This window comes from Canis lupus, chromosome 4 (assembly GCF_003254725.2).
Source record: "Canis lupus dingo isolate Sandy chromosome 4, ASM325472v2, whole genome shotgun sequence".
Classification (NCBI taxonomy): Eukaryota; Metazoa; Chordata; class Mammalia; order Carnivora; family Canidae; genus Canis; species Canis lupus.
The window spans coordinates 36,636,104-36,658,782 of record NC_064246.1 but is presented as its reverse complement, the minus strand read 5'-3'; the positions used below and the strand labels follow the sequence as shown (position 1 = coordinate 36,658,782).

Genomic DNA, 22,679 nt, shown 5'->3' with positions numbered 1-22,679 from the left:
GACTTTCTTTTACTCTTTTCCCTTGGGTAACATCGCTCTTCCATTCTTACACCTGTAGTTCTGTAGTCCTGAGAGACTGACCCCACTCCCAGGGACCCAAGCCTGGGCAATCAGAATAAGTCTGAAGCTGTTAGTAGCCATCTTTGTCGACACATAAAAACAATCTGCATGAAAATTAAATCATCACAGAGGAAAACAGCTGAGAGTTGAGACATGACTGATTTTTAATGAGCACCTGGGTCTAATCAGGCCTGAAATCAATACTTTCAGGACTTTTAGTTGTGAGTCAGTATTCTCTTTCCTTAAGGCAATTTAAGGTGGGTTTCTAACATGACCAGGAGTACTATCTAATACAAGTTCCAGCTTCTCTTATCAACCCAGTGACCCCAAGAGGATCATTAACCCCTCAAGGCTAAGTTGGCTGTCCTGTGCTCTCAGATGCCCTGCCCCCTCTAGCACTGCCCTTAATATACTATGTTCTCTCTCTCTCTGTCTCTCATGAATAAATAAAATCTTAAAAAAGGGGGGGTACTTGGGGGGTTCAGTGGTTGAGCATCTGCCTTTGGCTCAGGTGGTGATCCCAGGGTCCTGGGATCGAGTCCCACATCAGGCTCCCCACAGGGAGCCTGCTTCTCCCTCTGCCTGTGTCTCTGCCTCTCTGAGTGTCTCTCGTGAATAAATAAAATCTTAAGCAAACAATATTCTATGTTATGATCTGTTCAACTCCCTGTCTCCACTTTTAGACTAGAAACACTTTGAGGGCAGTAAGCGGGTCTTATCATAGTGAGTCTCTGGTGCTCAGTAGAGGACTGTAATTGCTTTATTAACTGCTTAGTGATTGAGTCAATTAATGCCTAAGTTAAAAGTGAGTAGAGACCATTGCTAGGATTTCACAGAAAGACTTTTTTTTTAAATTTTTATTTATTTATGATAGTCACAGAGAGAGAAAGAGAGAGAGGCAGAGACATAGGCAGAGGGAGAAGCAGGCTCCATGCACTGGAGAAGCAGGCTCCATGCACTGGGAGCCCGAAGTGGGATTCGATCCCGGGTCTCCAGGATCGCGCCCTGGGCCAAAGGCAGGCACCAAACCGCCGCGCCACCCAGGGATCCCACAGAAAGACTTTTTCAAGGAGCTGAGACTCCAGTGGTTATCAGGGTCAAAGGACCCAAGCTGGGAGGAGAGTAAGTTCAAGGACCTAGAAGAGAGTATCTGTGAAGTACAGTAAATTGTTTCAGTAATGTCCTCTCCTGAATCTTTGCCTCCCTGCATCTGTATGCTTTTGTGATGTGGCTTTGTCACTCAGGCCTTCAAGATGGAGAACCTGAGCTGGCCTCGACACTTGCTCTGATCAGTGATGTAACACTGCAAACTTCCAAGGCTAGAACTTAGGCCTTGCAGCTTCCACTCCTACCACTGTAAAAGGAAGTCTGGGCTGGACCAAGTAGAGATGAAAGACCGTGTGGAGAGAGGCCATCGGCCAGCTCCACGCATGTGTAGGAGGCTATCTTAGACCATCTAGCACATGGGAGCCACAAGCATAAGCAACCTCTGAAGAGACCATCAGAAGAACTGCCAAGCTGAGCCCACCTAATCCACAGAATTGTGAGGAATGCTAAATGTTTTAAATCACCATGTGTGGGAATGGTTTATTATGTAGAAAGGCTTCCAGAATCATACCTTGTTTGGGCCCCCTGGTATCTACTTACCTTTCTACTTTCTTTATTTTTTTAAGATTTTATTTATTTATTCATGACAGACACAGAAAGAGAGAGAGAGAAAGAGAGAGGGAAATGGCTCCCTGCATGGAGCCTGACGTGGGACTCAATCCTGGGTCTCCGGGATCACACCCTGGACTAAAGGTGGCGCTAAACCACTGAGCCACCAGGGCTGCCCACCTTTCTACTTTCTTGAGGAACCCTACCCTCAGCTGATGGGGTCTGGGTCAAGATGACCTCCACCCACCTGGCTTTTGCTGAACAATTGGGAAAGAGTTGCCAAATGGGAAAGCTTTGAGCCTAGAGCTGTTGGTAGCCTTCTTTGTCACCTCTTGGGGAGCACCTGCCAGAGAGTGGAGGGAAGAAAGCAAAAGAGGGAATGAATCTTGGTTGGACTGTTCCTGAACCCTGATCTACCCCTGGACTTTAAAATTACATAAGCTAATAAATTCACTATTTTGCTTAAGCCCATTTGAGTTGGGATATCTGTTACTTGCATCTTAATGAAAATATTGAAGAGTCAGGAAATTTTTTTTTAAAGACTTTATTTATTCATGGGAGACACAGACAGAGAAAGGCAGAGACACCAGCAGAGAGAAGCAGGCTCCATACAGGGAGCCCGATGTGGGACTCGATCCCCAGACTCCAGGATCACACCCTGAGTCAAAGGCAGACACTCAACCGCTCAGCTACCCAGGTGTCCTGAGAGTCAGAAAATCTGATAGAGGTTGAGTAGTGTGGCAGAGGGATGTTAGGACAGGACACAGGTCTCTAGAGAGTGTGGAAACAGAAATGTATTTTTCCTCAGCCCTTTCTGTACGCCATAACCCTGGAATGAGACACAATTTCATGTCCTAGAAGAACTCATTCCAATTGTGATAAAATGCTGTAAAGGAAAATGCCAGTGTAGCTAGAGCATAGGACTGAGCCTAGGCTGGGGGCAGGGCGGGAAAGGTCTCTCTGAGGAAGTGACATGCAAGCTGAGACTTGAAGGCTGAATAGGAATTAGCCCATGGATAAGCAGGGATACCTGGGGGAGAGGATGGTCCTGGTAGAGGGAAAGCATGTGCCAAGGCCCTGAGGCAAGATGATGCTTATCACTTTGAAAGAAAGAGTTTATGTCACCAGATAAAGAAAGAGACTGGCAGGAGCTAGGTCCCTCAGGGTGTATCAAGATTTTCAGCTAAAAGCAGTAGAAACAGGGCAGCCTGGGTGGCTCTGGCTCAGTGGTTTAGCGTCGCCTTCAGCCCAGGGCCTGACCCAGAATCGAGTCCCACGTCGGGCTCCCTGCATGGAGCCTGCTTCTCCCTCTGCCTGTGCCTCTCTCTCTCTCTCTCTCTCTCATGAATAAATAAATAAAATCTTAAAAAAAAAAAAAAAAGTAGAAACAAACCCCAGCCAGTTTAAATTCACAGAACTACCAAGAGCATTAAAGAACTAGGCTGGGGGATGGAATATTCTCAGTAGCCAAGTCCAGGGGCACATGCCCTCCATAGGAACCAGGGAGAAGTTGGCTCCACCCAAATCCCAGTAGACTGGGAGTAGGGGACTGCCAGGATCTCACGGAAAATGGAAGAGCTGTTTTCAGAGAGAGGAAAAGTGTTTAGATGTCCAATTCAAGGTGGTCAGGAAGGTTCTCAGAGAAGAGGGAGCGCTTGAGAGGAGTCCAGAAAGCTGAATGGCAGGCATCTGGTGCTGCGATGGCAGGAGGGAAGGGATGGGGGAAGGCAGGCCAAAGGAAGGACACTCCCAGCAATAAGAACAGCAAGTGCAAAGACACCAAGGTGTGTGAGCCAACCAGCTGCTTTCAGGAGGGCCTGCCTGCAGCTCAGTGCAGCTGGAACACAGAACAGGTATCTCCGGGGAGAGGGGAGACCCTGGGACAGGAGAGAGCAGTAGAGGTCAGTCTGGAAGAGCCATGAGTGCTAGGCTGAGGAGCTAGGGATACCAGTGGCGGGGAGGGAGAGAGCAGTTAAAGCTGAAGAGTGAGTTAGTTAAATCTGTGCTTTATAACTTTTTAAAAAGATTTTATGTATATATTTGAGAGAGAGAGCACAAGCCAGAGCAAGATGGAGAGAGAATCTGAACCCTATGTGGGGCTTCATCCAACAAACTCGAGATCATGACTGAGCCAAACCCAAAAGAGTTGGAGGCCTAACTGACTGAGCCATCCAGGTGCCCCTAAATCTGTTTTAAAGAAGTCATGGAGGGCAGCCCGGGTGGCTCAGCGGTTTAGCGCCACCTTCAGCCCAGGGCGTGATCCTGGAGACCTGGGATCGAGTCCCATGTCGGGCTCCCTGCATGGAGCCTGCTTCTCCCTCTGCCTGTGTCTCTGCCTCTCTCTGTGTGTGTCTCTCATGAATAAATAAGTAAAATTTAAAAAAAAAAAAAAGAAGTCATTTTAGGGGCGCCTGGGTGGCTCAATGGGCTAAGCCTCCAACACCTGACTTCAGCTCAGGTCATGATCTCAGACTCATGAGGCTCTGTACTCAGCAGGGAGTCCGATAGAAATTATTTTTCTCCCTCTGCCTCTGCCCCTCACCCTGCACTTGCGCTCTCTCTCCCTCTCTCTCTAATAAATAAACAAATATTAAAAAAAAAAAAAAGAAGAAGTCATTTTGGTGGGACACCTGGGTGGCTCAGTCAGTGGAACATGAAGATCTTGATCTGGGAATTGTGAGTTTGAGCCCCACATTGAGGGTAGAGTTTAGTTTAAAAAATAATAAATAAATAAATAAATAAATAAATAAATAAATAATAATAATAATATTAATAATAGCGATGCCTGGGTGACTCAGCGGTTGAGTGTCTGCCTTCAGCTCAGGGTGTGATTCCCAGAGTTCAGGATCCAGTCCTGCATTGGGCTCCCTGCATGGAGCCTGCTTCTCCCTTTGTCTATGTCTCCCTCTCTCTCTGTTATTATTCTCATGAATAAATAAATAAAATCTTTAATAATAATAATAAAGAAGTTGTTTTGGCACTGAAGAGAAGATTGATGACACAGGGCCTGCTTAATGCTCAGTCACCTGTTCTTTCTAGTAGAACTTCCTGACCTCCATTGCAGTTAGGGGTGGCAATATATTACAGTCTTGCCAAAGAGATAAAATTAGAAGTTGCTGGATACAGATTCAACTCTTTTGTGGCTTCTTTTTTTTTTTTTTAAGATTTTATTTATTTATTCATAGACACAGAGAGAGAGGCAGATACACAGGCAGAGGGAGAAGCAGTCTCCATGGAGGGAGCCTGACGTGGGACTCGATCCCGGGTCTCCAGGATCACACCCCAGGCTGCAGGCAGTGCCAAACCGCTGCGCCACCAGGGCTGCCCCTCTTTTGTGGCTTCTTCCTTCCTCCTGCCTGAGCACAAATGTAATGGCAGGAGCTGAAGCCACCATCTTGTAACCATTAGGATAAAGTATAGAGAATTAAAAAGATCTCAACCCTGATTTCAGACCCACCTTCACCTATCTCCAGATTTGGAACTAATAAGTGATGAATTAACCTGTTTTGTTAAAGCCCCTGCCATTTGGGTTTTCTGGTTTTTCTGTGCCCAAAATCCTATATGGTCCAGGTGGCCATCAGGCAAGGTAGAGAAGCCTCCACTGAGGTTTCTTTCCTGATTCAGACTACCAGCCCCATAACCCTTCCTGCCCAGCTTTGCCGCTTCACAGCTGTCCTGGCCCCCTCTCTCTTCCAAAAATATATGTGTGCCAAGCCCCAGTAGGTGTGAGGTTTGTAGGCCCAAGTCTAAAGAGGGCTGAGTGTGGCAAACCCTGAAAGCTTCCCAAGACATGGGCCCACAGGGTCTGAGACCAGTGGACAAGAGGGCCAAGGGTGCTGCTGAGACTCTGGGAAGCACCAGGACTATCCCAGCAAGAGCCTTGGATTCCTTCTAGCCCATTCCCCTCCATCTGGCTTAGTCCAAGGGGCCATCCTGAGAGCTCTCTAGGCTGCCAACATTAGCACCAGGCTCCCTAACTCTACCACAATGCCCTGGCTGCCTGCAATTCCTGACTGTTGTTCTGAAGTAGAAATTGGACTTAAATGTGCCTAACTGGTGGGGAATGAGGAAATATAGGGTCTGGAAAAAGGTTGACTCTAACAGTCCCTCTTTCTTGGTCACAAAAGTGTGTTACCCATACATTTGAGTAGATCCTACCTAGACCCAAAGCTGCTATTATTAATATTGGCCACTTTTTTTTTTTTAAAGATTTCATTTATTTATTCATGAGAGACACACAGAGAGGCAGAGACACAGGCAGAAGGAGAAGCAGGCTCCATGCAGGGAGCCCGATGTGGGACTCGATCCCGAGACCATAGGATCACACCCTGAGCCGAAGACAGACACTCAATTGCTGAGCCCCCCAGGTGTCCCTACTGGCCACTTTTTACTAAGCCTGGGCTACATGCCAGGCATTGGCCTGGGCTTTTTTTTTTTTTTTTTTTTTTTAATTTTTATTTATTTATGATAGTCACAGAGAGAGAGAGGGGCACAGAGACACAGGCAGAGGGAGAAGCAGGCTCCATGCACCGGGAGCCCAATGTGGGATTTGATCCCAGGTCTCCAGGATCGCGCCCTGGGCCAAAGGCAGGCGCCAAACCGCTGCGCCACCCAGGGATCCCTGGCCTGGGCTTTAATACATCATTATACTAGGTCCTCATAGAAAAACTCTTAGTGGGAATCCCTGGGTGGCTCGGCGGTTTAGCACCTGCCTTCAGCCCAGGGCATGATCCTGGAGTCTCAGGATCAGGTCCCACGTAAATGAAACTGAGGCTTAATGTTAAGCAATTTGTGGAAGGTCCCAAGTTTTCAGGATTCAAACCTACATCTGTCTGGCCATAACACCCAACCTTTCACCACTTAGTTGCTGTCAGAGTCACCTCCATTTTGACAAGCCAAGCCAGACCTCCCTGGAGTCTGTGAGAGAAGCCAGGGTGAAAAGGGGTTAGAAAAAAAATGATAATAACAATCATCAATTCTGAGTAGCAAGTGTATGATATTGCCCTGTGTATTTTTTATTATATAATTTAAAACTTTCTCAAAATAAAAATCATTTTAAAGGAAAGAAATGAAGGAAAGAAGACAAGAAAGCACAGGACTGGCTCAGGGGACAGGGCTTGAGCCAGGCCTGGTCTGGAATCGGGCCTGAGCAGGGGCTCAGGGCAGCCCTTCGGCACAAGAGCCCCAGTGTTCCCTGGGCCCAGCTGTCATCCAAGAGCAACATGGTTGGCACCAGGCAACGTCTGCCCCCCCCCCAACTCTGCTCCGAGGCAGGTGGGGGGCAGGGCCTAGCCTCCTCAGGGAGTCCCTCCTGGCCCAGCCTTACACTTCAGGAGCCCAGAATCTGCAAACCTCTGCCTAGGGCCTGGTACTTCATAGATGCCCCATCAGTACTAGCCAAACGGACAGGCAGAGCAGTGCCCAGCCCCAGCCACCTTCAGGTGAGTCTGCACCTTCCTGGACTGAAGTTAAGGATGGGGGGGCAGAAACCAGGCTGATGCAATAGCATCGAAAATCCCAACTCTGTGCAGAGTCACCCTGAGCTTCCCCTCCTTTTCCCAGAAGATCGGGGTTCAAGGCTCAGTTCTGTTGTTCACTTGCTATGTGACTTTATTTTTTTATTATTTTTAAAAGTAAGCTCTATGCCCCATGTGGGGCTTGAACTCATGACCCTGAGATGGAGAGTTACATGTTCTAACAACTGAGCTGCCCCACTACATGACTTTAGACGAGTCATTCCATCTACCCCAGCTTCTAGTTCCTTACCTGCAAAGTGGAGCTAAGGTTTCTAACCCCCATTTGGCTTGGGGGGAGGATCAAAGGATATAATGCATATATGACCCCTAGCTTAGCATGTCACTTGACAGATAGTGAGAGCTCAGCCAAAGCAAGAGCTTCTTCGCTGCTTCCTGTTCTGTTGAAACCGAGTCCCATCTCCTAACTCATTCACTTCCTCCAACATTCCTGGGGAAAAGGAAGCAGGAGTGTGCCTATTTTCTGGAGAGAGAAACCAAGGCAGAGGCAGACTAAAGGCAGGATCTTAGGATGGCAGGCCCTACTAGGGGTGTGTGTGTGTGTGTGTGTGTGTTTGTGTGTGTGTGTGTGTGTGTGTGTGTGGTAATGTTTGAAAGGTTTTGAGAGAGAGACTGCCAATGTAACAGGTGGAAAATTGTTACCAAGAGAGTGAGACCTGATCGGGAGACAGACCGATGCCTCTCCCAGATTCCCTCAGCATGTCTCCTTTTGTGCTCTGTTTACTGATCTATTTCTCCCCACGACAGTGTCAGCAACTCCTTGAAGGGGAGGGGCTGGGTCAGATTACCAATTTATCCCTGTGATTTAGAACAGTGCATACCATATAACTAACCTTTAATTGACACCTGGCCAATGAATGTGTGTAAGAATGAATTACATGAAAGAGCATCAGATACCACAGAGATCTGTGTGAGAGGTCGTGAGTGTGGGATGGGAGGCAGATCAGGAATGTGCAGACGAGCATCTCAGGAGGCAGGGAGGTTGTGCAGCCAAGGCTATGAAAGTTTTTCCTTTTTCTTTGGCTCAGATAAACCTGAGAAGTGCCTGGAAGTTGAATGAAAGCTGTGGGCAGCCCAGGTGGCTCACGGTTTAGCGCCACCTTCAGCCCAGAGCCTGATCCTGGAGACCCAGGATCCAGTCCCACATCAGGCTCCCTGCATGGATCCTGCTTCTCCCTCTGCCTGTGTCTCTGCCTCTGTGTGTGTGTGTGTGTGTTTCTCATGAATATAAAGAAAGAAAGAAAGAAAGAAAGAAAGAAAGAAAGAAAGAAAGAAAGAAAGAAAGAAAGAAAGAAAGAAAGAAAGAAAGAAAGCTGTGTGGGGTCCTGCTCCTGCTGGCAGCTCACACCACCCCCTAACAACCACATTTACTAAAGGGAGCCAGCAGAGGACCATAGGTGGGGAGCTGGATCTCTCCGTGAGTCCAGGAGGTCTGGTGAGGCCCCTCTGGGCAGGAGGCTTCCATTTGCTGGGCTCCCCCAGTGCCAGGAGCCTCAACCTTTCCAGGTGCTCCAAGCAAGGAAGGATCTGGAATGAGGAGAATCAGAACCAGCTGGTTTTAAGAGATATCCAATTATTTTCTGATTAATCTTTGGGAGGAAACCATTATTTTGTTTGAGAAGGGAAAAAAATAATTTTATTGGGCTTTTGGTTATGCAAAGGAAAAGCCTCTATCCCTTTGGGAGTAAGGGTGGAGAGAGCTAGACTCCTCCGCATAACAATGGAAAAGGAAGCTGCTTCCCCCAGGGCAAGGTCTCCACCAGCCAGAGGGACACTGGGAGTTGAGTCTGAGATGCCACCTAAGGGGTTTCGTTTCTCCTCAAGAAGGCTTCCAAGGAGCAGAGAGCTTAGACGTCAGACAAGGGTTCAACAGAGGTCAAAGGTCAGCTGCCCTCCTAGTTTGGCCACAGTCTAGTTTGCTCAAGGGTAGAGATGCTTGCAAGTAAGACAGACCAGAGCAAGGTGGGTCAGAACTATTTGAGGATACCTACTGTGTGCCAGGCGCTTGAGATACAATGCTGAAGTCTATAGGCAGTTCCTGCCTTCTATTTACACAACTGTTTGTTCTGGAATGTTCCATAAAGATGAAGAAATAATGAGTCCTAAATAACCAGAGTTAACATTACAAAGCAAGTGCTATACACCGGGCAGTGTTCTAAAGGCTTACACATGTCTACTTTTTGCAAAAGCTTCATGAGGAAAATACTATCATTATACATACTTTACTGATGAGAAAAATGAATGCAGAGATGGACTAACCTGCCAGGGTTGCTCCAAATGTAATGGCATTGAGATTTGAGTCCTGAAATCTGTGCTCTGAATCACTTCACTTCTTGCTTCTTTCTCCATGCTCATAGGACAAAGGCATCTAAGAAGAACCTAGCAGGTCCAGAATGCTTCTCTGAAGAAGTGAGCTGACCATCAAGAATCAGATGGAACCAACCAGTCCTAAAGGGGAAAGATCATTCCAGGAAGAGGGAACCATGTGTGTAAAGGCCAAGAGGGTAGAATGGGAGCAAGGAAGAATGAAGGACTTGTCTGGAGATGTGGACAGGGGCCAGGTCATGCCAAGAATCATTATGGGAAGCTAGTAGAAAGTTTTAAAGGAGTAGTAGATACATTCAGATTTGTATTTCCTTTTTTTCTTTTTTTAAGATTTTATTTTTGGGGGATCCCTGGGTGGCGCAGCGGTTTGGCACCTGCCTTTGGCCCAGGAGACCTGGGATCGAATCCCATATCAGGCTCCCGGTGCATGGAGTCTGCTTCTCCCTCTGTCTATGTCTCTGCCTCTCTCTCTCTCTGTGACTATCATAAATAAATAAAAATTTAACAACAAAAAAAAAAGATTTTATTTTTAAGGGGCGCCTGGGTGGCTCAGTTGGTTAAGTGTCTGACTTGGCTTAGGTCATGATCTCAGTGCCTGGGATCCATCCGAGTATTGCTCCCTGCTCAGTGAGAAGTCTACTTGTTCCTCTCCTTTTGCCCTTCCCCCCTCAAATAAATAAAATGTTTAAAATTTTTATTTTATATTTTTATTTTTATTTAATTTTATTTTATTTTATATTTTTTAAAGATTTTATTTATTTGAAACAGCACAGGGAGAAAGGTCAGAGGGAGAGGGAGAAACAGACTCCCCGCTAAGCAGGGAGCCCATCTTTGGGCTCTATCCCAGGACCTTCGGATCACACCTGAGCTGAAGGCAGACGCTTAACCAATTGAGCCACCCAGGCGCCCCAAAAGATTTTTTTAAGAGTTTATTTATTTGTTCATGAGAGACACAGAGAGAGGCAGAGCCAGGCAGAGGGAGAAGCAGGCTCCATGCAGGGAGCCCGATGTGGGACTCAATCCCGGGTCTCCAGGATCACGCCCTGGGCAGAACGCAGGCGCTAAACCGCTGAGCCACCCAGTGATTCCCCAAAAGATTTTATTTTTAAGTAATCTCTACACCCAACGTGGGGTTCAAACTCACAACCCCCAGATCAAAAGTCGCATGCCCCACTGACTGAGCCACTCCACTGACTGAACCAGCCAGCCAGGCACCTCCAGATTTCAAATATCACTCTAAAGTTTGTGCAGAGAATGGATGGGAGTGGGTGGGAGCAGACGGGGGTCTCCTAGCCACTGTTTGGTGATTGCACAGAAAACAAGAGTAGCCAGGTTGGGCCAGAGTCTGTAGGGGCTAGCGGGTCAGGACTGCTGGGTGTTACCCTCTAAAAGGGGTGAAGAGCAGAGGTTGGCGCAAAGAACCAGAACCTGGAAGCCTGGTCTAGGTGTGGCAAAGGAGGCGGAGTCTGATGGGGTGTGTAGCAGGCTGAGGTAGGACCCCGGGATCACGCTGGCCCAGTTGGCCATTAGGCTTTGTTGGGTTTGGGGACTGGTCTCCAGGGGGCCGGACGCCGCGTCCCCGTCGTCTCGATAGAGCGGGTCCGGAGGGGCCGGAGATGGGCGGGCGCCGGGTGGTCCTCCCCCAGCCGCGGTCGGGATGGAGCTGGTCCAGGAGGGGCGGGGCCCGGTGGGCGGGGCCTGGGCCTCCCGCGGCCACGCCGCTGTCGCGGGTGCATTCCTGACTCTGGCCCCGGGCGGAGGAGCGCCCCGGCTGAGTCTGCGGTCCCCGCTGGGCGCGGGTGTCGCGACTAGCCGGAGCCGGGAGCGGGGCCGAGGAGGGCCCAGGTGAGCTGGGACCCTGTGTCTGGAGCGGGACCACGGAGGCTCGAGGTGAGCGGGACCCCTTGCGGGCTCGGGCTGCGCTCCCCGCCGCCAGAGGGCGAGCGGCAGCGGGGCTCGCGGAGCTGCCCCCTCCTGGCACTGGGGACCTGGGCGTCCTCTAGGAAGGGGGGTGGAGGAGAGGGTAAATCAGTAACCCGCAGCGCACACAGGGCCTTTTGTCCCGCTCCGTCCAAAGAGCACCCTGGCCGTGGAGCTGGTTACTCATTGCCCACCGGGGCGGGGGCGGGGGCGGGGCGGCTGTCCCTGCAGCTCCCCCTCCGGACCTGCCGACTCGCACCTCCCCCCAGGGTGGCCGGGTAGGGGTGGAGAAAGAAGAGCGCGCTGGTCCCTCGGCTGCCAGGCCGTCTGCGTGCCCCGAGTAGAGATGAGGAAGCTGAGGATCCGAGAGGTGCAGTCATTTGCCCAGGGCCCCCCTGCGCTCCTCCCTCCAGCCGGAGGAGAACCCAGGACTGTCTGATTGTGTGTAGATCCTTCAGCCCCTGAGTAAGGCGGTGGGTTGGTCTGTCAGAGGCCACGTGTGATCCGACTGAGGGTTACAAGGTCCGAGCAGCCTGGGTATAGGAATAAAATCCCCAGGTCTCCCTGACCCTCTCCCAGCTCGAGGTGTAGACCCAGAGGGCTGCTTCCCCTGCAGCAGAGCAAGGTGAGGTGATTCTATGGAGGAGGGCCATGGAAACTGGGGGTGGGTGCAGGAACAGTGGCATCTAAGTCAGGTGGAGAGGAGAAATGGGGACACAGAGGTGTGTCTGCGCAAGAGAGAAGACATGCCCAGTTTTGAAAGCCAATGGCTTCAGTGCTGAAGATGCTGAAGGAGCAGACTGTACAACCGAAGATACCCACAAGAGTAGGGAGGGAGGCCTAGAATGCTGGATGAACTATAGAGATTGGATCCTGCAGGACATGGGTAGCCATTAAGGGCTTAAAAGCTGGGGGATATGGGGTGGTGACATGGCAGATTCTTGTGATTTCTAAAGCCCTGCAAGAGAGCAGAGCCTGGAGTGCCAAGGGAGACATTTGCAAAGGCCCAAGCCAGAGATGACTATGGCCTGCCCTGGGTCCAAGCAAGGGAGGTGGGATGGACTGGAGAAGGATTGAGGAGGCAGATGGACTGGAAGTGGAGGGAAGGGGGAAGGGGGATGGGAAGAGATGATGCCCCAGCTGCAGGGGCAACCCAGGGAAGGAGCAGGGTTGTTTGGTTTTTTGTTAAGATTTATTTATTTATTCATGAAAGACACAGAGAGAGAGAGAGAGAGAGAGAGACATAGGCAGAGGGCGAAGCAGGATGCTTGCAGAGAGCCCGATGCAGGACTCGATCCCAGATCCCGGGATCAGACCCTGAGCTGAAGGCAGACGCTCAACCGCTAAGCCACCCAGCATCCTGGGAAGGAGCAGTTTGAAGGGGTAGATGACAGCTTTGGTCAGGACAGGTGAAGTGCTCCCTGCCTCAGAACCAGAGCTGGAAATGGGGCAGTGACTGAAGAGAAAGGGTGCAGTGGGCTTCCTGGGCAAGGTAGATTCAGAGACACCAGTGTCTCCTGACTGTTAATGAGTTCCAGGTAATAGCCAGTGGTCCCCTGGGACTACATTGGTCACCTCTTCCCCTGCCCCAGCTGAGGCTGTTTTGAGTGTTCCTTCTGGGGGATGGGGAGACATCTTTGGTGTCAGAAGAATAGGGTGGGTGTGTGATACCTGACAAGAACTGCACCAGAATTGGAGGTAATTGGCCAAAGGTAGACCTGGGGTGACAGTCATGGAGAGGGAAGGGAAGAACGTTCCAACATTCTGTGTTCCCAGCCCCTACATATGGTCTCTTTTATCCTCGAAGCAGTCCTTTAAAGATAGCATCCAGAGAGGAACAGGAACTTGCAAGTTGGTAAGAGTCCGGATTTGAACTTGGCTTTGTCAGACATAGAGCCCGAGTCACCTCAAATGGAGTTGTGAGGACACAAAAAACAGATGCATTCCCAAGCGTGCAATTCTGGTTCAGAATGAGGAAGAACTTCTCTTGCCATGGAATGTGCTGCTTTGTTAGTAGTGAGTGCGCTGTCACTGAAGGTATTCAAAGCTGGTCAGGAAAATGTCAGCAATGCTATAAGAAGTGTGGGTCAGATCAGATAACATCCAGATGCTAAAGTTTGGCCTTGTATTATATTTCTTTTTTTCCTTTTTTTGAGGGGTGGAGTTCTTCAGCAATAAATTCATTTATTCAGCAAAAAATAAATTACGTGTGCTGAGAGTGAGCAGAAGATATGTCTCCTTTCTCTGCTTTCCTCCAAGGAAAGAATCCCCAAACTGCCCTTTCTGTGAACCTGTGCCAGAGTCTCAGCAGGACTGGAGGAGAGCAGGAAGCCCAGCCCTGCCCCCTGAAGAAGCTTTGGGCTCTGGCCACAGCTTTTAGTCTCTGCCTTGCTGCTGCGTGATGGCGGGGAGGGCAAGGCTTGGACAAGTCCTGGCCACTTCCTGTCTCAGTTTCTTCATCCACAAAATAGGAGAATGGCAATGCGAAATGTGCAGATCTATCAGAAGTTCTCCCTCCCTTTCAGGAAGGCAGTTGGTGGTAAGCCCAGCCTGGGTCCTTGTGATCAGCAGGAAGGACATGTGGCTGCTGTTGGCCCTGTTGGGGGTCCTGGTGGAGGTGCCTGGGGCTCCAGCTTTGTCCCTTGAAGCCTCTGAGGAAATAGAACTAGGTATGGCCTTTAAGGTGGTAGAGGGTGGGCTCGGTGGGCACATGGAGGGAGCTACTAGCTGAGCAAAGCTGGAAAGGATCCTGGCCCAGTCCCTGAGGAGGTGACAGCAGGGCAGGGCCCAACCATTGAGACTCAGTGTCTGGCTCCCAGCAAGCGTCCACCTATCTCTATGTCCACAAGAGAGGAATGGCCTTGCAGGGTGAAGGGTCCTGAGCTGGGCTGCAGAGCTGGTGGTGAGCCCCTGGCTGTGTGTGTGTGTGTGTGTGTGTGTGTGTGTGTGTGTGTTCTGTGCACTGGGTATATGGTTTGGGAGGCCCAGGAAGCATGTGTGGTATATGTACTGAGTATGCTGTGCCCTGGAGGTGTGGCATGTGCCCTGTGTGTAGCACCTATAGCATGTGTTTGTGTGTGTGTGTGTGTGTGTGTGTGTGTGTGGCAATGGCATGTCCAATCTAGCATGTGTACTACGCACTGTGTGTGTGATGTGCACCAGAGGCATGGCGATTGCCTTACGTATTGCATCTGTGTAGCATATAATTATGCGTGTATATTTGAGGAGCAGCAGGTGTCCAGCATGTGTCAAGGGGTACTTGTGCCCTGCCCATGCAGCATGTTCTCCATACACAGGGGGCTCACTCATCTGGGGCTTGTGGGGCTCACTGACCTCTGCCCTTGGCCCACAGAGCCCTGCCTGGCCCCCAGCCCAGAGCAGCAAGAACAGGAGCTGACCGTGGCCCTTGGGCAGGCTGTGCGGCTATGCTGTGGGCGAGCCGAACGTGGTGGCCACTGGTACAAGGAAGGCAGTCGCCTACCACCTGCTGGCCGGGTACGAGGCTGGAGGGGCCGCTTGGAGATCGCCAGCTTCCTACCGGAGGATGCTGGCTGCTACCTCTGCCTGGCACGAGGCTCCATGCTTGTCCTGCACAATGTTACCTTGGTTGTGGATGGTAAGGGGGGTCTAGCAGGGGTTAAAGGGTGCCTGGGGAGAGAAAACTTCCTCATCCTAGACCTCAGACATCTCTCTTTTTCCCTGACATAGACTCCTTGACCTCTAGCAATGGCAACGAGGACCCTAAGGCCCACAGGGTCTCCAGGAATGGGCATATTTACTCCCAGCAAGGTCAGTATGAGTCCTCAAGGACTCATATCCCTACCTCCCAGCTGATCACTGAGAAGAGACCTGTGTGGAAGCAGGTGATCATCCCGGGGGCACTAAGTTCTCCTTTTTCCTCCCCTCCAGCACCCTACTGGACACACCCTCAGCGCATGGAGAAGAAACTTCATGCAGTGCCTGCCGGGAACACTGTCAAGTTCCGCTGTCCAGCTGCAGGCAACCCCATGCCCACCATCCGCTGGCTGAAGGATGGACAGGACTTCCATGGGGAGCATCGCATTGGAGGCATTCGGGTGAGTTTCCAGGTTCTAAGACCATATCTGCTCCTCCATTATCACTCCCCGGTTGGTCTGCTCATACCTAGCAGTCACTCTTTCTCTAATGAGAAAGGCAGCTACAGGCTCTAGAAGGAACACTAGATATCGGACTGGGACGGCTCTGATTCAAGTCCCCACTCTGCCACCCTCCTGCAAATGACTTAATCTCTCAGGCTTAGCTTTCCTTGTAAACCAGAAAGGCTCACTGACTGGCAGGTATGGAGTTTTAGCAGCTAATTCTCATGATAAGACCCTGTCGGGTCAGTTCCAGGTTGTAGTGAGGAAGCTGACACTCAAGGAGGGCAAAAATTGGCTCAAGGTGATACAGCCAGGAAGAGGCCATATTAAAACTTGAAGACTTAAACCCAGGGTTCAGACATTTCTTGGAGTATTTTCCTTTCTCCCAGGGTCTCTAGCCCTGGCCTGGCCTCCCTAGGGCCTTGAGAGCTTAAGAAGACCCTCGTGGGCAGGATCTAGCCTCTTCATGCGCTGGACCCCTGGGTGGGCAAAGGTGAATGGCCACTCATAGACGCTTCCCCTGCCCCCAGCTGCGCCACCAGCACTGGAGCCTGGTGATGGAAAGTGTGGTGCCCTCAGACCGTGGCACATACACTTGCCTCGTGGAGAACTCTATGGGCAGCATCCGCTACAGCTACCTACTGGATGTGCTGGGTGAGCGGATGGGCAGGCAAGGCGGTATGGGGGTGGGAGCCCTGACACTGCCCTCAGGTAGGGCCCAGTCTGGCAGGCAATATGGACTAAGTCTTAGATGGCTCAAGCTGCCTCAAGTGTCCCACTGGGCGAGAGGGAAGCACAGAGGGTAACATTGGCCTGGACGATCAGAGGTCAGCTGAGAACAAAGTGGAAAAGACATCCAGGCAGAGGGCACAGGTGGAATAAAGGTCCTAGGTGTAACAAATACAATGCATTTGTGAAGAGGTGTATGCCTGGGATGTGGCATTTAAGCGGGGAGCTATGTTGTGGAGGGTTTTGAATGCTAGACTGTGAAGTTGTCCTTGACCCCAGAGGCATTGGGGAGCTATGGAAGGTTTCAGCAGGGTCAGCAGGGGACAGACAAGGTCTGAGCTACATATCAGGAAGTTCCCTCCCTTGAGCTGGGGCTGGAGGCAGGTGGCCAGGGTGCTTCTGTGGGTGCCACTGGTCAGGGTTGACCACCTGGCCCGGCCCCCAGAGCGGTCCCCGCACCGGCCCATCCTGCAGGCGGGGCTCCCGGCCAACACCACAGCCGTGGCGGGCAGCGATGTAGAGCTGCTGTGCAAGGTGTACAGCGACGCCCAGCCCCACATCCAGTGGCTGAAGCACATCGTCATCAATGGTAGCAGTTTTGGCGCCGACGGCTTCCCCTACGTGCAAGTCCTCAAGGTCCAGCCCCCAGCAGCACCCAAACCCTACCGTTCTCCCATGGGGTGGGGGGGGTGAGGCGCTTGTCCCTAGCTTCCTTTCTGGCCACAGTGTGGCCCGTGTCCCCGTGGTGACCCCTGAGTGTGTCCCCCATCCCCAGACAGCAGACATCAATAGCTCAGAGGTGGAGGTCCTATACCTTCGGAACGTGTCAGCTGAGGATGCAGGCGAATACACCTGCCTGGCAGGCAACTCCATTGGCCTCTCCTACCAGTCAGCCTGGCTCACAGTGCTGCCAGGTGAGCACTTGAGAGGCCAGGGGTGGCCACAGCAACTCTGCTGTGAGCCAACGGTGGGCTGTATCCCTTGGCCAGTGGGGCTTGGGACATGGCATGCAGACTTATGTGTTTGATTGCTCACGTAGCAGTTCTTCTGTGCACATCCCCGTGTGACTGCCATGTGACCCGCTGGGTTATGGGTGTGCTTTCTTGGTGACTGTCCCAGTGTGTTGGGAGTTGTGAGGCCTGAGTTAGAGTATTCAGAGCTGGCCGTCTAACCACTGACCAGTTTTCTGTCTATATGTGTGTCTGTGTGTGGGCAGAGGAGGACCTCACATGGACAGCAGCAGCATCAGAGGCCAGGTATACGGACATCATTCTGTACGTGTCAGGCTCTCTGGCTTTGGTTGTCCTCCTGCTACTAGCTGGGTTGTATCGAGGGCAGGTACTCATCAGCCGGCAGCCCAGGCAGCCCGCCACCGTGCAGAAGTTGTCCCGCTTCCCTCTGGCCCGACAGGTACCATGTTGTTCCCCACCCCCTGCCGTGACCCTGTAGTGAAGCTCTTGGCCTGCCTTCCTAACCCAGTTCAGCTCCAGCAGGCTGACCAAGTCACCCACCTTACAGTTCTCCCTGGAATCGGGTTCTTCAGCCAAATCGAGCTCATCCTTGGTGCGGGGTGTCCGTCTCTCCTCCAGTGGCCCTCCCTTGCTCTCTGGCCTTGTGAGTCTAGACCTACCTCTCGACCCACTGTGGGAGTTCCCCCGGGACAGGTATGCTGCATGGAGGGAGGATCGGGATGCAGCCTCCAGGCAGGAATGACGTTCATATGGCTGAGGCTGAGGCTTTCTTATTTCCAGGCTGGTGCTCGGAAAGCCACTGGGGGAGGGCTGCTTTGGGCAGGTAGTACGTGCAGAGGCCTTTGGCATGGACCCCACCCAGCCTGACCAAGCCAGCACTGTGGCTGTCAAGATGCTCAAGGGTGAGTGGTGACCCCGGGGGAAATGCTGTGGCCTTGGGACTAACAAAAGAGGCTCATGGTGCTACTATGAACACTGGTGGCCAGAAGGGCTACAGGACTCCGCCCTTGAGCCTAGGGCCCAACTCTGCTACCAATCCTGGCAAGCCATTTCATTTTTTTTTTTTAAGATTTTATTTATTTATTCATGAGAGACACAGAGAGGGAGAGAGAGCAGCAGAGACACAGGCAGAGGGAGAAGCAGGCTCCATGTAGGGAGCCTGACGTGGGACTCGATCCCAGGTCTCCAGGATCACGCCCTGGGCTGAAGGCAGCGCTAAACCTGGGCTGCCCTGGCAAGCCATTTCAGAGCCTATTTCTTCATGGGTCACCTGGGGGTAAATAGTAGTCCCTACCTCCAGGCCTCAGGAATGACTTATACCAGGTACTTTACACGAACCTCAGGAATGATGATGACTACAAGGATTTGGGGTGATTAGGGTCAGACTATCTTAGCCTGACCCCATGTCAGCCTTGGTCTTGTAGGCTTCCATCTCATTCCCCCCAAGTCCCCTCAAGTCACACCTTCAGCCTCCCCAGCTGGGCCCCTTCCCAGATCTGTCCCTCTGTGTCCTCCACTCTAGAACAGCCCAAGCACCAGCCCCAAAGTGCATAGGACACACCTGGACCTACCATCGGGGCCTCTCACTGGTGTCCCTCCTCTACAAAACCACTGTTCTCCTCACCCACCCCCTCCTCTCTGCACAGCTGGGGCCACCTGGTACTTTCTGGGAGGGAGGGATTGAGAAATGTGCATTGGGAGGTCTGGCAGGGAGGGGTATGTCATTGGCCCGGGGCCACAGGTCAGCCTCCGGTCCTCAGCCTTCTCAAGAAAATCTGGAGCAGCTTCTTCCCAGCCTCCCCTGGCTGCACCCCACTCTTGAATTCTCAGGCCAGATGGACACCAGGCCTCAGGGCGCCAGCCTGCTTCCCACCCCCAGGAGCTCTCACCCCATTCAGGAACTGACGCCAAATCTCCAAAGAGAGCTTCTTCCTCCTCTCTCCTGTCTGCCTCACAGATAGGCCTGCCTCCTGTACATCCCTGGTCTTATTGCTTCCTTGCAACTGCTGTGAGAGGCAAGGCATGATCCTTTGTCCCATTTTATACAAGAGGATCCCAAGGTTCAGAGAAGTTAGATGACTTTTTATTCCTTATTATTTTTTAAAGATTTTATTTATTTATTCATGAGAGACACAGAGAGAGAGAGAGAGGCAGAGACACAGGCGGAGGGAGAAGCAGGCTCCATGCAGGGAGTTGATCCTGGATTCCGGGACTTGATCCTGGATTCCGGGACCATGCCCTGGGCCCAAGGCAGACGCTCAACCTCTGAGCCACCCGGGTGTCCCAGTCAGACAACTTTTTAAATGCCAGAGCCAAGCGGGAATTCAAGTCCAGATCTTTCTGACTCCGGGCCCGGCACTCCATGTCCTGTCCCCAACCCTGCAGCTCCCCCATGCCCATCACCCTGGCTGTCACCCCTGCAGACAATGCCTCCGACAAGGACCTGGCAGACCTGGTCTCTGAGATGGAGGTGATGAAGCTGATCGGCCGACATAAGAACATTATCAATCTGCTGGGTGTCTGTACTCAGGAAGGTGGGTTGGAACAGGGCTGAGGGCAGGGTGGCGGGATGTGGGGCCACAGGCTCAGCAGCCTCTCTGTCCCTCTGACCACTACAGGACCCCTGTATGTGATTGTGGAGTGTGCCGCCAAGGGAAACCTTCGGGAGTTCCTGCGGGCCCGGCGTCCCCCTGGCCCCGACCTCAGCCCTGATGGGCTGAGGAGCAGTGAGGGGCCCCTCTCCTTCCCCGCCCTGGTTTCCTGTGCCTACCAGGTGGCCCGAGGCATGCAGTATCTGGAGTCGAGGAAGGTATAGGCAGTGGGTAGCATTCTGGACCATTCTAACTGCTCCATCTATACACTTTCTTGCCCGTGCCACTGAATGTCCCCATCTTCTCCGTCTCTGCCCCTTTCCTGTCTACATGCCTCCAGCCCTTCTATACGTCCCATCTGTACACTGCACGTCCGAATTCCTTGCTCTCTCAGTCCCTAACTCATAGGGCCAGGGAAGAGGCCATGGAAGGGAGGGGGTGTGGGCACTGAAGTCAGCCTCAGTTTCTCCTCTCTGAATCTGACTTCTTCATCTGGAAAATGAGTGAAGGATGCCTACTCCCAGGGTTACTATGAAATACAGTGTGTCCATCATCCAGCCATGAGTCCTGATAAACCTAAGTCCCCTGCCCTGCCCCCAGTGCATCCACCGGGACCTGGCTGCCCGGAACGTACTGGTGACAGAGGACAATGTGATGAAGATTGCTGACTTTGGGCTGGCCCGTGGCGTCCACCACATTGACTACTACAAGAAAACCAGCAATGTGAGGGAAGCAGGGCAGGGTTGGCAAGGGGGGTGTGGAGGGTACCAGGACCTGTGGAACTCCACATCAGTGTCCCCACCTCTCCCATTCAGGGCCGCCTGCCTGTCAAGTGGATGGCACCCGAGGCCTTATTTGACCGAGTCTACACACACCAGAGTGACGTGTGAGTCCTGGAGGTTGAGGGTCTGGAATATCTGCCAGCAATCATTGTCCTACCCCACAAAGAAGGCAAAGCAATCACCCAAGGTCACACAACCCTAGGTCCAGAGTGGGACCAGACTTCAATCCCTACCCTCTGTGGTCGATCATGCCTGCAAGCTCCCCCATCCTGGCCCCCGGAGTAGGAAGCAAAGCTGAACTTGGGTGCCCTGCTGAGCCCTGCCTGGTCCTGCCTCTAGGTGGTCGTTTGGGATCTTGCTGTGGGAGATCTTCACCCTCGGGGGCTCCCCGTACCCTGGCATCCCTGTGGAGGAGCTGTTCTCACTGCTGCGGGAGGGGCATCGGATGGACCGGCCCCCCAACTGCCCCCCAGAGCTGTGAGGCCTCACCCTCCTCTCCTCCACTATACACTCCTTAGCCTCTGCTCTGATCTTGTCCTTCGGGCCCAGCCTCCTCTTTCTCTGTTACCATGTCCTCCTTAGCCGCTGAATGGCCCTACCTCCCCTCCTCAAACCCTGCCCCTATATCTGACCTTCCACCCCTTCCACCAGGTATGGGCTAATGCGGGAGTGCTGGCATGCAGCACCCTCTCAGAGGCCAACTTTCAAGCAGCTGGTAGAGGCACTGGACAAGGTCCTGCTGGCCGTCTCCGAGGAGGTACTGCTCCCCTCTTGCCCATGACCTCCCTCTGGCCCTCATCCCAGCTGCCTACTAGGACTGACCAGCACTGTTCCCCGTAGTACCTAGACCTCCGCCTGACCTTCGGACCCTACTCTTCGGCCGGTGGGGATGCCAGCAGCACCTGCTCCTCCAACGACTCTGTCTTCTGCCATGACCTCCTGCCACTGGGGCCCAGCTCCTTCTCCTTCCCTGGGGCGCAGACATGAACAGGGGCACAAGGTGGTATAGGCAGGCAGGCCAGCAGCCTTCGGCCTCCTTGCTTAGCTACAACCTGGCAGTGCTCAACTTTGGTGGCCTTGGGCCCCAACTTCAGGATACTATCCCAGATCCCTAGTTCTGCTTTGGGGAGGTTCATCCTTGTTCCTAGGGCCCCTAGTTGAGGCTTGCTACTCTGGCCTCAGATTCCCAAACCAGACTTCCAACCCAGCCTTAAGGCCCTGCCTGCCCTTGCCTTCAGAACCATGGCCTGTTAGGGTTCTGCCTGGCCTCCTGGGCCTTAGCACTCAGTCCTTGAGCCAGGGGTTTGGCCAGCCGGACCTAGCTGTAGAGCTGTCCTAAACCTCCTTGCTTCCTTGCACCAAGAGAGGTCTTGGGCCTCTGAACCCCATTTCCCCAGAGCTTCCCTGCCTCCCCTTTCCTGCTTGTCCCAGCATCTTGGTGGAAAGAGCATTGGCTCCTGTGTTCCTAGCTGAGCAGCTGGAAGCCTGCCTAAAAAACACAGAAGCAAATGGTCTTTTATAAATTATTTTTTGAAATAAACCTCTGTGTTCCTGGTGTCTTCCCTGCAGTGAATGGAGGGGAAACAGGATGGAGGGATCCCCAGGCTGGGAGTTTTGCCTGAGTGACACAAACTGAGGGCTCTGTGCCAGGCCTTGGGCTTGTGTCCTCCTACAGCTACTCCAGGGTGCACCTCGGAACCCGTGTGCACCTCTGTCTTGGTCTGTCTTACCAGCACCATCTTGTGTATGTGATAGTCTGAATGAGTGCTGATGGCAGAGGAGTCCACATGGCACCATCCATGGGGTGGAACTCTTGTACCCCCCATTTGTGTGTGTGTGTGCCTGCCCTGGGACTGTCCCCAGGGCGCTGGCAGCACCCCACCCCCATCTGCTCAGCATTAACCAAGCCGACCGTTAACACAGCGTGAAAGCCTGCAACCCAGCTTCAAGGCTGCTGCCCGCTCCCACGCTCCGCTGCTCAGACTGGGGGCTT

At 52.3% G+C, this 22,679-nt stretch overlaps 1 protein-coding gene and 1 long non-coding RNA gene across 7 annotated transcripts; both read left to right on the top strand.

Moving 5' to 3' along the window:
- Positions 1 to 1,319: 1,319 nt before the first annotated feature.
- Positions 1,320 to 10,094, top strand: LOC125754914 (uncharacterized). Its single transcript, XR_007410050.1, has 2 exons — positions 1,320 to 1,603; positions 9,608 to 10,094. It is a non-coding gene; the product is annotated as an uncharacterized LOC125754914 (long non-coding RNA).
- A 1,183-nt stretch (positions 10,095 to 11,277) lies between these two features.
- Positions 11,278 to 22,226, top strand: FGFR4 (fibroblast growth factor receptor 4). Of its 6 annotated transcripts, none has more exons than XM_025434725.3 (18): positions 11,278 to 11,465; positions 14,025 to 14,164; positions 14,848 to 15,111; positions 15,204 to 15,284; positions 15,405 to 15,571; positions 16,144 to 16,267; positions 16,788 to 16,978; positions 17,118 to 17,256; positions 17,559 to 17,752; positions 17,861 to 18,006; positions 18,094 to 18,215; positions 19,737 to 19,847; positions 19,932 to 20,122; positions 20,505 to 20,627; positions 20,720 to 20,790; positions 21,026 to 21,163; positions 21,338 to 21,443; positions 21,527 to 22,226. In XM_025434725.3, exons 2-18 carry the CDS (start codon positions 14,074 to 14,076, stop codon positions 21,671 to 21,673), a joined length of 2,406 nt encoding a protein of 801 aa, XP_025290510.1. In that variant the 5' UTR covers positions 11,278 to 11,465; positions 14,025 to 14,073; the 3' UTR covers positions 21,674 to 22,226. The 6 variants fall into 6 exon arrangements, with proteins under 6 accessions (XP_025290510.1, XP_025290513.1, XP_025290507.1 ...); XM_025434722.3 differs by having other exon boundaries at positions 11,279 to 11,465; positions 14,021 to 14,164; XM_025434724.3 differs by lacking the exon at positions 11,278 to 11,465 and adding an exon at positions 11,729 to 11,865 and having other exon boundaries at positions 14,021 to 14,164.
- Positions 22,227 to 22,679: the final 453 nt, after the last annotated feature.

Coding starts and splice junctions, on each gene's coding strand:
- FGFR4 (XM_025434725.3), top strand. CDS start 14,074: ATGTGGCTGCTGTTGGCCCTGTTGGGGGTCCTGGTGGAGGTGCCTGGG. Junction 20,628..20,719: donor ACTACAAGAAAACCAGCAAT/GTGAGGGAAGCA, acceptor TCTCCCATTCAG/GGCCGCCTGCCTGTCAAGTG. Junction 21,164..21,337: donor CCCAACTGCCCCCCAGAGCT/GTGAGGCCTCAC, acceptor CCCTTCCACCAG/GTATGGGCTAATGCGGGAGT.